This window comes from Podarcis bocagei, assembly GCF_964188305.1.
Source record: "Podarcis bocagei genome assembly, chromosome: 2".
Classification (NCBI taxonomy): Eukaryota; Metazoa; Chordata; class Lepidosauria; order Squamata; family Lacertidae; genus Podarcis; species Podarcis bocagei.
In genome coordinates this window covers 119,088,810-119,105,372 of record NC_138126.1, presented here as the reverse complement: position 1 = coordinate 119,105,372, position 16,563 = coordinate 119,088,810, and the positions used below count along the sequence as shown (strand labels likewise).

General features: G+C 43.6%; 1 protein-coding gene across 2 annotated transcripts in view; it reads right to left on the bottom strand.

Moving 5' to 3' along the window:
• Positions 1–16,563, bottom strand: part of LOC308580090 (inactive dipeptidyl peptidase 10-like) — a 58,736-nt gene that overhangs the window by 38,502 nt on the left and 3,671 nt on the right. For both annotated transcript variants that reach the window (XM_081181307.1, XM_081181306.1), the window contains exons 2-6: positions 15,631–15,745; positions 14,949–15,044; positions 11,668–11,762; positions 2,260–2,334; positions 13–65 (exon numbers count right to left, since the gene is read on the bottom strand). In XM_081181307.1, coding sequence (XP_081037433.1) covers positions 13–65; positions 2,260–2,334; positions 11,668–11,762; positions 14,949–15,044; positions 15,631–15,745 — 434 coding nt within the window. The remainder of the gene's footprint in view (positions 1–12; positions 66–2,259; positions 2,335–11,667; positions 11,763–14,948; positions 15,045–15,630; positions 15,746–16,563) is intronic.

The following is a 16,563-nucleotide window of genomic DNA, read 5'->3' as shown; positions in this document are numbered from 1 at the left end:
TCCAGTTCTTACCTGGTGCCCAAGTTATAGATCAAGTAGCGAGCTGTGAAAGAGTAGCGGAAAACCTACAGACCAGCAGGAGATAAGAAAATTGGTGTTAGTGTGGAACAGGAGACGCTTCCTGGGACATCAATTCTCCATTTTTCTGCAGCTGCTTCGACTAATGATACCCAAGGTGGTTGGCTTGCCTGGCAATCAGATAGGAAGAAGTGATGGACATGTTTTGCCCAAAGCTGGATTCCTTTGGAGCTTGCGTGGTCCAACCAAATCCAGCACTCCCCAGTCAACCACACCATGTTGGCTCTAAGACCCTTAGGAGCGAAAGGGATCATTTCCATTTACTCTACCTGCCCTTAAAAAAAATTTTGCCTTCACCTAACCAAGCTGGATGGGACGCGGGTGGTGCTGTGGGTTAAACCACAGAGCCTAGGACTTGCCGATCAGAAGGTTGGCGGTTTGAATCCCCGCGACGGGGTGAGCTCCCGTCGCTCGGTCCCTGCTCCTGCCAACCTAGCAGTTTGAAAGCACAAAGTGCAAGTAGATAAATAGGTACCGCTCCAGCGGGAAGGTAAACGGCATTTCCGTGCGCTGCTCTGGTTCGCCAGAAGCGGCTTACTCATGCTGGCCACCTGAATCAGAAGCTGTACGCCGGCTCCCTCGGCCAATAAAGCGAGATGAGCACCGCAACCCCAGAGTCGGCCACAACTGGACCTAATGGTCAGGCGTCCCTTTACCTTTTAACCAAGCTGGAAAGGCTTATATACTTGGGTCACATCCACAACATACACCTAAAGCACATTTAGAACTGATGGCTTCCCCCAAAGAATTCTGGGAACCTCCGCTTACCCATTGCGGAGTTACAATTCCTCCCAGCACCCTTAAAGAACTACAGCTCCCTGGATTCTTTGAGGCAAGTTGTGTGCTTTAAAATGTATGGTGCAGACGTGACCTTGGCTCCACTTCTCAATCCCGTTGAAGATGCCTTCTAGGTCCGACATCAACAGGGATGTGGGTGGCGCTGTGGTCTAAACCACTGAGCCTCTTGGGCTTGCCAGTCAGAAGGACGGTGGTTCGAATCCCCGCGACAGGGTGAGCTCCCGTTGCTTTGTCCCAGCTTCCGCCAACCTAGCAGTTTGAAAGCACACCAGTGCAAGTAGATAAATAGGTACCACTGCAGTGGGAAGATAAACGGCGTTTCCATGCGCTCTGGTTTCCGTTGCAACAGAAGGGGTTTAGTCATGCTGGCCACATGACTCGGAAAGCTGTCTGTGGACAAACACCGGCTCCCTCAGCCTGAAAGCGAGATGAGCGCCGCAACCCCATGTTCGCCTTTGACTGGAGTTAACCATCCAGGAGTCCTTTACCTTAGACGTGTGATCACAGATGCACTTAGATGACACTTGTGGACTGGAAATCCGAGGAGAGGCTTGATTTTCACTTATAATCAAATAACCATGGGATGGGATGAGGAAAGGAGTTGAGCTATGGCCTATGCAAAGCCCGATTTTTGGTACCTGCAAGGTGCTTTTGCAAAATATTGATCTGGCACTTCTGCTGCTGTATTAAATTTGGAAGCTCCTGGGTGTTGTAGCTGCCATTCCTGCTACACTTAGTAGTTCATAGGCTTCCAGCAAGTCTGGCTTCACCCTCCCTTTCTCACAGCTCCCAGAGATGTGGTTCTTGGCTTAGCCCCCCTTACTGGTGCCTTTCCAGAAGTTCATTCTAGCCACCGACAAACTGATGGCTGCTCAAACAGCTCTATAGCCTAGCTGCATCATTACCGGCCCCACACCGGGCATCCTATATGATGTCAGGTGTGGGGCAGGTATGTGTGGGCTTGGCCAAAACAGTCTCGCACTCCAAATGGGGAGACCTGGTGGGCCAAATCAGGCCCACAGACCAGAGGTTTCCCACCTATGAGATAGACTACGGTCCCATTAGAAAATTTTGGTGTATTAGCAGGAATGGATAGAGAAGCAAGATTAATTTTCCACAGCTGGCATGGAGAACGGTGACTCCGCACTTTTGCACATTTGTATGGTTTATAATTATCCAAGATGGGAACAGGGAAAGGCGGCCAATTTCAGCACCAACTGGCCTGTTCAAGATTCTGCTAGTGATAAATCTTGACCCTTTCTGGGGCAGGTGGCGGGTGGATCGATTCCAGCACCTCAGATGTTTAAAGGTTTTTCCTTTCCTTTTCTTTTTAATGCATTGGGTGGAGGAATTAACCAGCCTGCAAGCACTTTGGGCCCTTACCTGCTGCACATCGCAAGCCAAAAGCAGGAACTGCAAATCCGGTGATACTTGGAAGTGGGAGGCTTTCAAGAAATGCTGTGGAAGGGGAAGGAAAGAGGGGATGAAAGAAGAATGGGGTTGTTAATGTAAGATGGGGCAACTGCACCTATTATGGAGGCTAAGCTTATTTTCTTTTTCATATTGAAGCCTGTCAGGTGCTCAGAGCCCAAGAACCGGTGAGCAACCTGAGCTGAGAACAAGTAGGCTAAAGACCAGGAGTCTGGTCTGTTGTGGCAACATAGGAAGCTGCCTTAAACTTAGTCACCTCATTGGTCCATCTAGTTTGGTATTGTCTGCATCTCTTGGTATTGGGTCTCCAGCTGTTTTTGGACTACAATTCCCATTATCCCTGACCACTGGTCCTGCTAGCTAAGGATGATGGGAGTTGTAGTCCAACAACAGCTGTTTGGGAAACTCTGGTCTAACACCAAGGGTGGTGTAGGAGCCCTTCAGATGTTGCGGGGGCCCAACTCCCAACAACCCTGAAGACTGGCTATGCTGTCTAGGACTGGTGGGAGATGGAATCCAACAACATCTGGAGGGCCAGAAGTTCTATGCTGACTGACAGCAGCGTTCCAGGGTTTCAGGCAGGGGTCTCTTCTCAATCCTACCTAAAGATGGCTGGGATGGAGCCTGCAACTTTCTGGCTTCAAAGCACTGAGCTACAGACCTTTCCCACCTGAAGGAAGAACTGATAGCTGCTCTCAGTCATCTGTAGAGCTCTGTATCAGGACAGGGGCACCCAAATTGATCTTCTGGGGTCACCTACCCCAGAAGGAAGATTCTGGGCATATCTCAGCTAGAGTTGTCTGCAGTTTTCTCTTGTAAACAGCAACACGTGGTGATGATACAGTGAAGGTGGAAGTGGAATGAGGGTGTCTCTACCGGGCAATTGGCTCCGGCAGGAAGGTAAACGGCATTTCCGTGCGCTGCTCTGGTTCGGCAGAAGCGGCTTAGTCATGCTGGCCACATAATCCGGAAGCTGTACGCCGGCTCCCTCGGCCAATAAAGCGAGATGAGCGCCGCAACCCCAGAGTCAGTCACGACTGGACCTAATGGTCAGGGGTCCCTTTACCTTTACCTATGCTCCTGGCTTTCAGCAAGTGAGGCTTCACCCTCCCAGCTCCCATAGCCAAATGCCTTCAGTTGTGCCTTTGGCCTCATTGCTCCTTCTCTGTGCCTTTCAGTGAGTTCTTTCCAGTGAGCTGTATTCATTCTTTACTCCCACTTGAAGGCTGCCTGCAGCTCAGCTTTGAAAAGCCCTTCCTCCTCGCCGTGCGAGGACGGGTAAGGAGCACACCACTCATTTCATACTCCAGTGCTCCAGAAATCTGGCTCGTCATGCTCTGCATACCAATTTTTAGAGATTCTGGGTTGTATCCTGTTGCGCAGTGGTAAATTAATCAATGCAGAGTCTTCTTTATAAACAGAATAAAACTTTTACTTGAAGAAAATAAACTTCTTCAGAAATAGCATAGTTAAAGAGCATACACAGAGTGCTCATAGCAGCTATCTGACTCTTCACAGAGGCACAGTCTTAGTTAGTGATTTACTAGAGTCCTGGAGCCACACTGTCTGCCTTAGCTTTACATAGCAACAGCAACAGCACTATTCCACAGACTACTACATACACAGTCCATACAGCTCTCTGACTGAGGCCCATAGACAGGCTGGCTACTTTTTATAGGGAGAATGAATCATCATCCAAGATGAGTAGGCCTTGTAGGCCTTGCCTTACTGCTTCTGCTCTTAAGAACCTTTGTGTCCTGACATATCCAACCTTCTCTGCCTGCTAGTACAAGGTCTTTTGTGCGAGTGGATGAGTTGAGCAAGGAGAAATCCAACGCAACAGGGTCACTAGGTGCAACAGATTGCACAATCTATAGTGCAAGAAAATCACCAGCAACCTGCTTCCACTGACACAAAACATTCCACCGGCAGAAAAAAAGGATTCCGCTAAATGACTTTAACTTAGTGCTACGTTGGATACAACCCATAGTTTGGCTCCAAAGGATCTCCTAAACTTCTGTGATCAGCAGTGGATTGCGAGTGTGATAGGAATTTTATGGTTTTAGATATATAGTAATGCTCATAACTCCACATACATGGATCAGTACAGGAAGGCAGACCTGGAACCATTTTGATTCCTAAACTGACCAAATCCTTTCTCTGCAAGGTTAAAAATGGAAAAGCCTCCCCATTGTCTCTTCCTTTAATCTGTGTTTGAATAAGGTGTGAGCCTGTGACCTGGCCCAGGAAATAAGTATTTTAGCATTACCAAAGAATGGCCAGGCTCCCCAGAAAATGCATAATGTTTCTGGGGGTGGTCCTGATCTAGAGAAGGGGAATTTCAAAAGTCTTTATAAGGCCTTGCAGGCCATTGTTCTGGGTCCTCTTCCTCTCCTGCGTGTGAGGGGAGTACCCTGTTGCAACAGATCAATAAAGATCAAGCTTACTAGCTGCTTTGCTTCTCAATATTCTCTGGTTGGCCTCTGTTATTTTCTCCTACCAATAGGGAACCTATGTAAGGACTCTATATGGGCTCTTGGATACCCCATAAGGGAAAAGGGCATATTTTTATTTACAACAGATGGCGACCACGAAGGGACTTTTGGTTACCCGGATTCTGGAAGCGAGGAAAGACTGGTTATCCAGCGCGCACCAGGCAGTTTGCCAGGAGGAATAACCAGTCTTCCATCGGTCCCAGGGTCTGGCAATAACTTGGAGTTCAGCGAGGCTAACCAGGGGAAGCAAAGCTTGATCAGGCCGGCCTTAAACAACCAGTCAAGAGATCCCAGAATCACCAGGACAGCGCTTGCGAAGTGAGTATGAGTAGGAAAAATGGGTAGTGGGGTGGGATTCTGCAAACCACAGCAAACCTATACTTCTCAAATCCTTACTTCTTTCCTCACTTTAACTCTTGAAAAAATTGCCTTCTACTCCTTTCTGTCCCCTCGATCTCAACACCAGCCTTAGCCCTTCGGAGTATGCCCAGGCAAGGGTTGTGTGTGATTTCTTCCACTTAATTCTTTATGCCAACCTATTCCTTCGGAGTTTTGCCCAGAAAGGTTGTGCAATTTCTTCTGCACTGAAAACTAACTTCCAGCGCAGCCGCACCTCTGCCATGGCGATCTTTGTTAGAAATGACCTGTGAACAGAGAACGCAAGGGCGCTGAATTCCTTTCCATCTTTCATATTCCAGAGTCTCAATCTGGCATTGCAAGTGTGCAAGCGTTCAGTAGGGACTCTGAGTTAGATTGTAAAAGGCAGGGAGGTTGCTGTGAGTTGTAGAATAGAGATTAAGTGAGGTATCCCCAGGTTTTTCCCCTCGGAGATTTGTCCAGGTATCCCCAAGTTTTTTCCCTTGGATCCCCAAGTTTTCCCCTCGGAGATTTGTCCAGGTATCCCCAAGTTTTCCCCTTGGATCCCCAGGTTTTTCCCCTCGGAGATTTGTCCAGGTATCCCCAGGTTTTTTTCCCTTGGATCCCCAAGTTTTCCCCTCGGAGATTTGTCCAGGTTTCCCCAAGTTTTCCCCTCTGATCCCCAGGTTTTTCCCATCGGAGATTTGTCCAGGTATCCCCAAGTTTTTTGTCCAGGTTTCCCCTTTTCCGGACCCTTCGGAGTTTTGCCCAGGTCCAAAACCCTTTTAATTGAAAATGGGTGCACCTCAATCAAAAGAAATGAACCCACAGACTCCTGATGGGAAAGAAGCCCAGTTGGTGCTTACTTCCTGCCTGGACTCTGACAGTCCCCTTCAATTTGTGTTTAAGAAACGTTTTTCCTGTGTTTAAATTGTACTTAGGTAACATCCAGCAGCTGCTTATCTTAAATGTGCCATCTAAAATAAAAATGCAAGCTTGCTCCAAATTCTAAATCTAAGGAAGCCATGTTGAGCCTTATCAATCTTAAAGCAAGACAAAATGGAGAATGGAGTGTGCAAATGTTTGTTATTTGAGAGAGGCTCTAAAAGAGTTTTCCTCCCAAGTGGTAAAATCCTGCATACGTGCTACTTGTGTTCTGAAAGGGGAATTACCCCACCTCCTTCCTCTAGTTTAAGTGAGGAGGGCGATTTAAGTCTAATGGTAAATGTTTTGTTGTAACTTTTGAGTTTGCAAGTACACCTGTGTTCCAGTCTAAGTTAACCTAATGTTTCTGCTGCAAAAGCCTAGTTGAGCCAACTGCTCTCTCAAGCTAAAATGCAGTGTATGTATTTCATTAAGCATATGCCTATGAAAGTATGGTGTTCCTTCTAAGAAAAATATCTGAGTCCAGTTTTAACTTTGATCTGGTTGGACAGAAGAGTTATTGTAAGGCTCCTGGTATCAGTCTCTATAAGACGTCCTGGCCTCTTTTCTTAGAAAATGCCCCCCCTTGTTTCATTCTGTCTCTTTCAGGGTTTTTTCCCCTTCTCCTTCTTATTCTGTGCCAGGTAAATTTACTCCCGAGTAAGCTTCCTTTAAAGGAAACTGCAAAGGGGGGGGGCATAGATTAGGCTTACTATTCCTCTGCAAGTTCAGGAAAAATTGTTCACTCTTGTATTCCTTTTAAATCAAATCTATGGCTGTTTAAACTTTGCTTTATAAAAGATCCTCTCCCTATCTTAGGAAAAATGTTAACTTCAATCTTCTTTTAAAGATAATTTCTATAGGAATTTGCACTCTTTAGTCTAAGGAAGTAAACTCTCACTCAAACTAGCTTCAAGATCTGCTAAAAGGGTTGGGTACTTTTATTTTCTTTTTCCTTAGTACATGATAGGCGCATGGTTTGTGATAGGCGCATGGCTTGTGATCTCTTCCCCAGTTGTGTCTGTGTACATAAGTATGTGTGTGTTTCTGGTAGTACAAATCTTGCTATGAACCCTGTATTTTAGGGTTGGACTAGATGACCCCAGGTCCCTTTCAACTTTCCCAATTTGTGGCTGATGAGTTGAAATCCAGCCCAGATTGCTCTTTGTTTTTAAAGGTGAGAGGTGAATGTGTGTGTTTCTGGTAGTACAAATCTTGCTATGAACCCTGTATTTTAGGGTTGGACTAGATGACCCCAGGGTCCCTTTCAACTCTCCCAATTTGTGGCTGTGTGGAAGACCATGTGTCTGCAAGCATTGGAGGGTAATTCTTAAATTCTGGTGTGGTAATGGAGTTGAAATTCAGCCTAGCTTTGCTTTTTAGTTTTAAAAGGTGAGAGGTAAAAGCCATGATGTTTTGAAGCACAACTGGTAATATCAAGCATTTGAGTGATTACAGTATTTATCATTTTGTCTACTATTTTTTTTTAATCAAACTTAAAAGTCAATTCAAAGTTTAAGCACATACAAATGAATAATCAAGTACAATTAGCCTTGGCCATTCCTGTAAATTAAGGCGCAGAAAATAATAATAATAATAATAATAATAATAATTTTTTGTCTGCAAATGGTAAGGCTGAAATGACTGAGAATGTTAAAAAATCCTATGAATTCTAACGCTCTGGCCATTTTTACTCATAAATAAGAGAGCGGTTGATTGTTCCGCGAATGGCCAGAGGGATATTAGCCCTTTCCTGTACATAAAGGAAGCTTGGGCTGAATGGTGAATACTTGAATTGCTGAGTTTCTCTTTTTTGTTTTAAAATCTAACCCTATTTTAAAAAACCACTCCTTACCTGGCCATTTTTACTCATAAATAAGAGAGCGGTTGATTGTTCCGCGAATGACCAGATAAAATGACCAATAATGATAGCCCTTTCCTGTACATAAAGGAAGCAGTCTCAGTTTGCTTGGGCTGAATGGTGAATACTTGAATTGCTGAGTTTCTCTTTTTTGTTTTAAAATCTAACCCTATTTTTAAAATCTACTCCTTACCTTTCCCTTCCTTATTCTAATTGAGCCAAAAGATGCAACATTTTCAATTGTATAAAAGGTTTGCTGAGGCATGAACTCTGCACATGCACAGAGGCTAGATCAGCTTACAAAAGAGAGAGAGAGAGAAAGGAGGGGGGAGAGAGAAGGTTTGGAGAGCCTGAAACCTATACAAATTTCCTTATGTAAAATTTGGAACCATTGAGGGAAATCACCCTTAATGTCTTGCCCCAGGGGCTAACAAAAGGTTCGCCTCCCAATGGAATTTAAATTTTATAAGTTTTTGTTTTTGTTTTTGTTTTTTTTTTGGTGTGTGTGTGTGTATATGCCTATGCATTTTAGGAACAGCACTTCCTGACAGACCTCTCACATGAAATAATTTTCCCTTTTAACAGAGTGTCCTTTCTTTTCTCCCACAGCACAAATGATAATGAGGGGATGCAAACAGTGATTTAAATACTCTATAAAAAGTAATTGCATTTGTTTCTCTTTTGTCTTTCTTCCCTAAAAGCCAAACAGTAACTTTCTTTCTGTTCTGTGAAACAAGTCTGAATCCCTGCTGTATTAGTGACCTCTATCTCTTTGTGCCTTTGACATTTTTTTTTAAAGTTACAAATAATCTGTTTTCATTTATTTAATCAGTTTCTCCATGATGTCTATGAAGTTAATCGAAGCACAACCAAACATTGTTTGTGGAATGGTACTTGTTTACCTTTGGCCTGAGCATTTCTTACTAATTCTGTCATTTTGGCTAGTGCAAGGTACCTGCACAACTTTAAAATTGTCATTCATTTTTATTGGTATTAACTCATTTCCCAGTATTCCGCTATTAACATTACAGCTGATGTCACATCAAGAAACACTTTTATTTTCATTTGGGATGTTAGAATGCCAAAACAGATTACTTCAGGTTACTTATTAATTGTGTGTCTTAGCATTTATTTATTTTTGGTTCCTCATAGCTCATTTTGTGTGTTTGTGTTTTACTTTGGGGACATGTTCATCACATGTTGAAAGTCAGTCTCATGAAGTTCTTTTATTGGATAGCACATGGTGAATTTTAAGTTTTCCCCATTGTTTTCCCATTTTTTTTCCAGTCCAGTAGTAATATGTGTGGTTTTGATAATATCTTTGTACTATTTAATAATAGTTATTTTCTGAATCTGATGTCTTTGTGTCAAGTCTGTTTTCATCTAACTGGTAATCTAATTTTTTGCTTTCTTTTGTATTTTTTAACCTTTGTATTTTTTTTCAGTCTAGTAGTAATCTGCGTGGTTTTGATAATATATTTAATAATAGGTCTTTTCTGAATCTGATGTTTTTGTGTCAAGTTTGTTTTCATCTAACTGGTAATCTAATTTTTTGCTTTCCTTTTATTTTTTAACCTTTCTTGTATTTTTACAGTTCTCTTTCTCTACATGTGGAGTAATTTTTTATTTGATAATATGAAAAGAACAACAACAACAAAAATTAAGTGAAGGAAGCAAACAAACTTAGCAGATAATAACAGTAATTATGTGGAAATGTGATAATAATATTGAAATAAATAAAATGCTTAATATGCTAAGATTTGTTATTATTTGCAGCTTCCCATGGAAACTGGAGGACATCCTTTTTGCCTTTTGCCTCTTTCTTGTCTAACTGTGTTTTTAAGTCTCCCCAAAACCCTGCCCCCTTACAGGATATCACTTCTACAGATGTACAATGATGAAAAGCAGCAACAACCCCTTCGCCATCACAAGACCTGCAACGCCAGAGTTTTCAAAGTGCCCACAGCTATCTCTTTCAAAGGATATAGACTGCCGGGGGGGGGGGGGAGTGGACCTGACAAAGGGGGGAGGAGTTGAATTGCAAGGACATTTTTTCACTTGAACCTTAAGACTGTGCTCCAGGATTCAAAAGATACATACGTAAAAGATCACAATTGTGTCAAGATATGTAACAGATATTTAATTATTATTTTTTTGTATTATGTGTTATTATGTAAGAATGTTGAAATGTGTCTGACAGTGTGATTTCCACAAAGGGGGGCAATTTATTGTGCTTAACTGTTTTTATATTTAATGTCTTATTGCTTACACACCAATGGAGAATTCTCATGCATTTTATACTTTCTAATAGCTCACACTATTGTGTAGTCCAATGTTTAGATCAATTTATAACCACATTGTTCCACCTGGCACTCTGCCAACTTTCCCTATCCATTTTAATATGTGTTAAACCTCTTTTTGCCAATGACAAACTTCTGGATCCATAAAACACCAGGTACATGAAGGTGGATATGCTTTGGTTTAGCAGGAATGATTCCTTATAGACTTAAATTGACTTATTTGGACAACTGCCCTTGTTAAGAATGGTTTTCTTTTAACAGATTGGTTTGAAGACTTGAGAACCATGGGGCAAGATAAATTCAAATTGGACTCAGTTTGAATTGGGCAAGTGTATCCAGGCTGCAATTAGCTTTTTGGTCCTTTAAGTGCAAGTGAGCAACTTCTCATGAGCCCAAGACCACAGCCTATAATAAAATCCCATAGCTAAAGGCCAAGGCGAAGACCTCTCCCTCACGAGATGCCCAAAACCTGTGCCAGCTATGGTGAATGCCAGGCGACATGGTTAAATGAAAGCCCTGAGGGGATTCAACAGACAGGATGTGTTGCTGTAGCACTATGTCAGTGTGAGACCACAGAAGAGCTACCTTGACACCTGAGAACACAAAAATGGCGGGGGGGGGGAAGCAAACTGCACTTTTCAGTCATTAGTGGACCTTACCTTCCTGCTAGGTGTAAAGCATAGAACACTATTGAGTAAATGGTCTCTCCCAAAGTGTTAGAATGCCACAAGTAATTTAGTAGCAAAACGCAACATGTGTTATTTTTATATGATATATTCATACAAAGACATCCATTTACAACATACGATGTTATTATTTGTGGGGCAAAAATTTTTAAGAAAAATTCTAGCCCCAAAGGGGGGAAATTGTGATAGGAATTTTATGGTTTTAGATATATAGTAATGCTCATAACTCCACATACATGGATCAGTACAGGAAGGCAGACCTGGAACCATTTTGATTCCTAAACTGACCAAATCCTTTCTCTGCAAGGTTAAAAATGGAAAAGCCTCCCCATTGTCTCTTCCTTTAATCTGTGTTTGAATAAGGTGTGAGCCTGTGACCTGGCCCAGGAAATAAGTATTTTAGCATTACCAAAGAATGGCCAGGCTCCCCAGAAAATGCATAATGTTTCTGGGGGTGGTCCTGATCTAGAGAAGGGGAATTTCAAAAGTCTTTATAAGGCCTTGCAGGCCATTGTTCTGGGTCCTCTTCCTCTCCTGCGTGTGAGGGGAGTACCCTGTTGCAACAGATCAATAAAGATCAAGCTTACTAGCTGCTTTGCTTCTCAATATTCTCTGGTTGGCCTCTGTTATTTTCTCCTACCAATAGGGAACCTATGTAAGGACTCTATATGGGCTCTTGGATACCCCATAAGGGAAAAGGGCATATTTTTATTTACAACACGAGCCGCTGTTCTTACCAAATCTCTGTCCTCCACCAAGAGGGTGCTGTTCTTTTGGCCAATGTGCCACTTCATCACGGTCCCTGTATCGCTGAGCTCCACCAACTCATCGTCTGGGCAAAGACAAGGCAAGCAAGCAGGGTACCCAAATAAACTTCTCAACTTACTTACACGCCACACTCATTTTACACTTTGAGAGGTTTTTGTGTGTGTTATGTACTGAAGTTCTCACCCTGGGCCAGCAGGGGGATACTGTAGATAGTTATGCAAATAAGGGGCCGAAAGTGACGTTCAGTGATTGGATAGTTTTAGAAAATTGTTACTGTTGCGTTGTAGTGGAGCTCTATATAAGCAGGCTGGCTGAACCCTTCAGTTCAGTTCTGTCCTGGCCTGTGAATAAACAAGAGCCTGTTTGAAGAATCGCTGTGTCGTCTGATATGTCCACCCACAACTTAACAGTGTGTGTATAGAACGACTAACAAATGCAAAAATAGTGATAAATGTAATACACAGAAGTTGGCTTCTTCTACAGAAGCACAGGAAAGGGAAGGAAACTGCCTGCGGCTGAGAAAATAAAAGAAAATAGGTGGTTTGCTTTCCAGACCAACTCTAGTCAAACTTCCCCATTCAAGAAGCCCTCCATTGCAGAATTCACCTTTGCTTCATCCACTAGGTTTGAACCCCTTTCCCACAGCTAGATGTTGAATCCAGACTTTAGAACATTTAAAAAGAAGTGTTGCTGTGGTATCTGAGGACTAAGCTACACATGGCATTAATTGCATGGATGCAGTTGTTATAAGAATTTAAGGCCTCAGATACATAAATTAAATATTCATAAATTTACAAGGCAAACACCTACATAAGTATGTAAACCACGTGTCTGAAATAGTACAGGAGAATAATCCTGAAATCATTTTGACTCTCCCAAACTGACCTCAAATGTTTCTCTGCAAGGAGGAAGGAAATGGGAAAGCCTCCATCGTCTTTTGCTTACCTGTCTTAAAGGGCATCTTTGCGTATGAATAGGGTGAGCCTGTGACCTGGATTCCAGAATTAAAGTATTTACCATCACAAAATAATGGCCAGGCTGCCCAAGTAAGCAATCACTGGCCATTGTCAGGTATCCTGGCAGACAGGATTTCTGTTGTAGACCGCCTCCTCCTGTGATTTATGTATGAAGTTTTTGGTGGTGGTCTTGAGCTACAGGGTGGGCAATTTCAAAAGTTTATAGAAGGGCGTGCGCACCATTGTTCTGGGTTCCTCCTCCCTCCTGCGTGTGGTGAGTGGGGACCCTGTTGCATCAGTTTAATAAAGATCAAGCTTACTAGCTGCTTTGCTTCTCAATATTCTCTGATTGGCCTCTGTCATTTTATCCTACCAATAGGGAACCCACTTAAGGACTCTATAGGGGCTCTTGGATACCCCATAAGGGAAAAGAAGCAGATTTTGTTTACATCACAGTCATGTGTGCCTTTTTTTGTAAAAAGCAGTCAGGCCAGAGCAGCCTCAAAAGTGTGGCGGGTGGTAAAGAGAAGTTTAATTCTTATTTCCCCTGCCACATTCCCAACAAGTCTCTTCTCTGAAGGTGTTATTTGCAGTTGAGGGGAAACTCCCACAGGTGCCAAAGGACACTTCCCTTGAAATACAAACAGCAGCTTCAGAGAGGATATTTGTTTCAAGACTGCAACAGGGAGAAGATAACTTCTCCCCACCCAGCTTCCGGGGTCCCCAAGCTACTCAGGATTCCCTACAGCTGCTGTTGGGAACCCCTTGGGCACTATGGTGGGGCAAGGCGGGAAAATTAAAAAAATAAAAATAAATAAAATAATGTCACATCTAATTTGACCCTGAAATGAGGAATATACCGTTATAGGTTTCAGGGGGCGGATCCCTCTAAACCCCATAAATTTCTAAATGGTAGAATTTTAGTTATTTGGGATGTGAAGGGAGAAATACAAGCTGTAGAGGAATTCCTGAACTAGCCTATGCAAAAATGACCTGGTCAAGCTAGTCCCATTAAGAAACAATACAGGGCCACTGAGGGGCATTGAGAACTGTCCTCTGCCCTTGCTCTAGAGGTTTGGAAGGTTGCCAGGGTAACTGGGTGTGAGGTGACAGGAAAAGAGAGTTTTAGCAGGGTGTTCTGGGAACAAGGAAGAAGAAGAAATACTTGGATCCATCTTGGGCAGGCTGGCTGAAGGCTGGCTGCACAGCTGTGAGGGACAAACCCCCCCTTGAAATGGCCATGCTGTAAGATCTGGACTCCCTCCATGGAGACTGAAGGTGTAAATAGGTGAATAAACCACATTTCTTAAAGCTATGACAATCTCCATCATGTCTCAATTCTCCAAAGGACCACAGACCCTGGGTGAGTGCCTGGAGCCCCATGGGCTCTTGCCACCGGGAGGCACCTAACTTTTGTAGCAATATGTTAAATAATCTAAGGGGCTGCAAGTACTTTGGAACATTTAAAATGGACTGAAGGGAAGGTTTTCATTGGATCTGGATGTGCCAAATTGATCTTGTAAAATGGTTCAATTTGTGCCTGCGTAGCCAATCAGCATATTTCTCATTCAATACACCTCCATCCCTGGTGACGACGTTTCAGGGTGGATTGAGTCATGGAGTCATGATCAGGACATTTGTTGACATGTAAAAAAATATTTATCTTGCGATTCTCCAGCAAAACTGTTTTCGAAGACGGTGGACTTCCTGTGAAGTTTGTCAGGGTTTCCCCAAGGAGAAGGTCAGAAGGGAACACAAACTTCCATAAGAGCCTTTCTTATACAAAATCAGCCATTTGAGTGTCTAGCTGAATCTTGTCTATGTCAGACATGGGGAACCTATAGGCTTCCAGTTGTTTCTGGGCTGCAACCCCTGGCAGAGGATTTGGGGAGCTGCAATACAACAACATTTAGAGGTCCATAAATTCCCCACCAGTGGTGTACACGGACTGGCAGACATTCTCTTTGGTTTCGGGAGGATTTTAAGTAGCCAAGAATTGAACCTGAGATCTTTGACATGCTAAGCAGATGCTCTACTGCTAAGCTACAGCTCTGCCCATGTCCCCAGGTTACATATTGCCATGTTATTGAATGTCCACTGCCCTACGGAACCGTAGAAGAGGTTTTGGGCATTTTTTAAGCCAAACTGTTGGTTCATAAAAGACATTGGTTCCTCGTAAAACCACTAGTGTGGAATAAATTCCACCCAGCAGCCTTTAGTCCAAACAAATTGGCTTATTGAACATCTTATTGACGTGTCCGCAGTCTAGCACACACCAGAGGAAAGCAACTCACCTGTCACCCAATGTATCTGGGGTTGGTGGAGTTGGAAATCCTCACTCTCCAGGTCATCAAGAGTCAGAGGAGTGCGGAAGCCAATTGGGGAGTCTTCTAGATATGGAAAGACAAGGGTGAACAGCTGGCTAGCAGTGTGCAGTGTCATTATTATTATTATTATTATTATTATTATTATTATTATTATTATTATTAAATAATACACACTACTGTGTGTTCTGGGCAATCTAGAGCACAGACAGGAAACCTGTGGCTCTTCAGGTATGGTTGGACTACAACTCCCATCTTTCCTGACCGCTGAGCCATGCTGGCTGGGGCAGATGGGAACTGGAGGTCAACAACAGCAAGAGAGCCACCAATTCCTCAAGACCTGCAGGCCTTTTATAAGGGCTTTGGCATGCATACTAAACATGCGAGGAAGGCAAAAAGTGGAACTGAAAAGCGTCCCCTCCACTACGCTTAGGGTTGCCATATTTCAAGAAGTAAAAATCTGGACACAAAAAGTTATGCTGTTTTTGGGAAGGTTGCTGAGCTTTTTTTGCAAAAAGTTTGCTGATTTCACCCCAGACACTAATTCCATCATTCCATCATTGGCATCCCGGATGTGCCCAAGAAAATCCAGGCGTAAGGCAACCCTAACTAAGCTACCGCCCATGAAAGCACTCTGCCCTGTGGGCATCACCTGGAGTGAGCATCAGGATAGCCACAATGATGACCGACGCCAGCATCGCCACTACCAACATTGCGATCCCAATTCCCTTCCAGTTGCGAGGCGGGGAGCTTCTGAACCCCATGTTCTGTGTGAGGAGGGAGAGAAAAGATCCTTGGTTAGTGCAAACCAGCTTGCTTTGTTCCAAGTTTAGCTATGAGTGTTTAACTCGTCCCACGTTAAACCAAGCAGAAGAGGGCTATCTATTTCCTCCCATGAGTTACAAGACCGTACCTGCTCCAAAAACCATTGATTGTGAGATGGCCAGATAGCATAAACCATGGTACGCTTATGAACCATGGTACACTTATGAACCATGGTGCCCAAACCAACAAGGTGGCCTTCAGATGTTTTAAGAGTCCAGCCTCCATCATCACTGACCATTGGGGCTGATATGACGTTAGAGACTTGGAAGTCCAGTAACGTATGGCGGGGAGGAGCACACTGGCCTGGCTTCTTCCAGTGGAGTTAAAAAGACCAGATTCCTAGGTGTAAACTGGATTCATGGAGTAAACTGGCTTTGCTCCCTCCGGTGGAGTCAAAAGGATTCCTAGCTGAAGCCAGGGTGTGGCTGATGCTGCATGCTGAAAGCTTCTAGGAGCCACAGGTGAGAGCTGAGTGCAGGGTAGAGGGGCCAAAGATGGACATACTACCTCAGACATGACACGTCCACACCAGAAGTACTGCCCCTCCCCTAACACCCCATAAACTCCAAAAAACAGCACCATTGATATGCAAGACTCCAGGTTTGCGATCATGGCAACTGTGGCTGTGTGACCTAATGGAGGAGTCATCTACAGTGGTACCTTGGGTTACATACGCTTCAGGTTACATTCGCTTGAGGTTACACACTCCGCTAACCCAGAAATAGTGCTTCAGGTTAAGAACTTTGCTTCAAGATAAGAA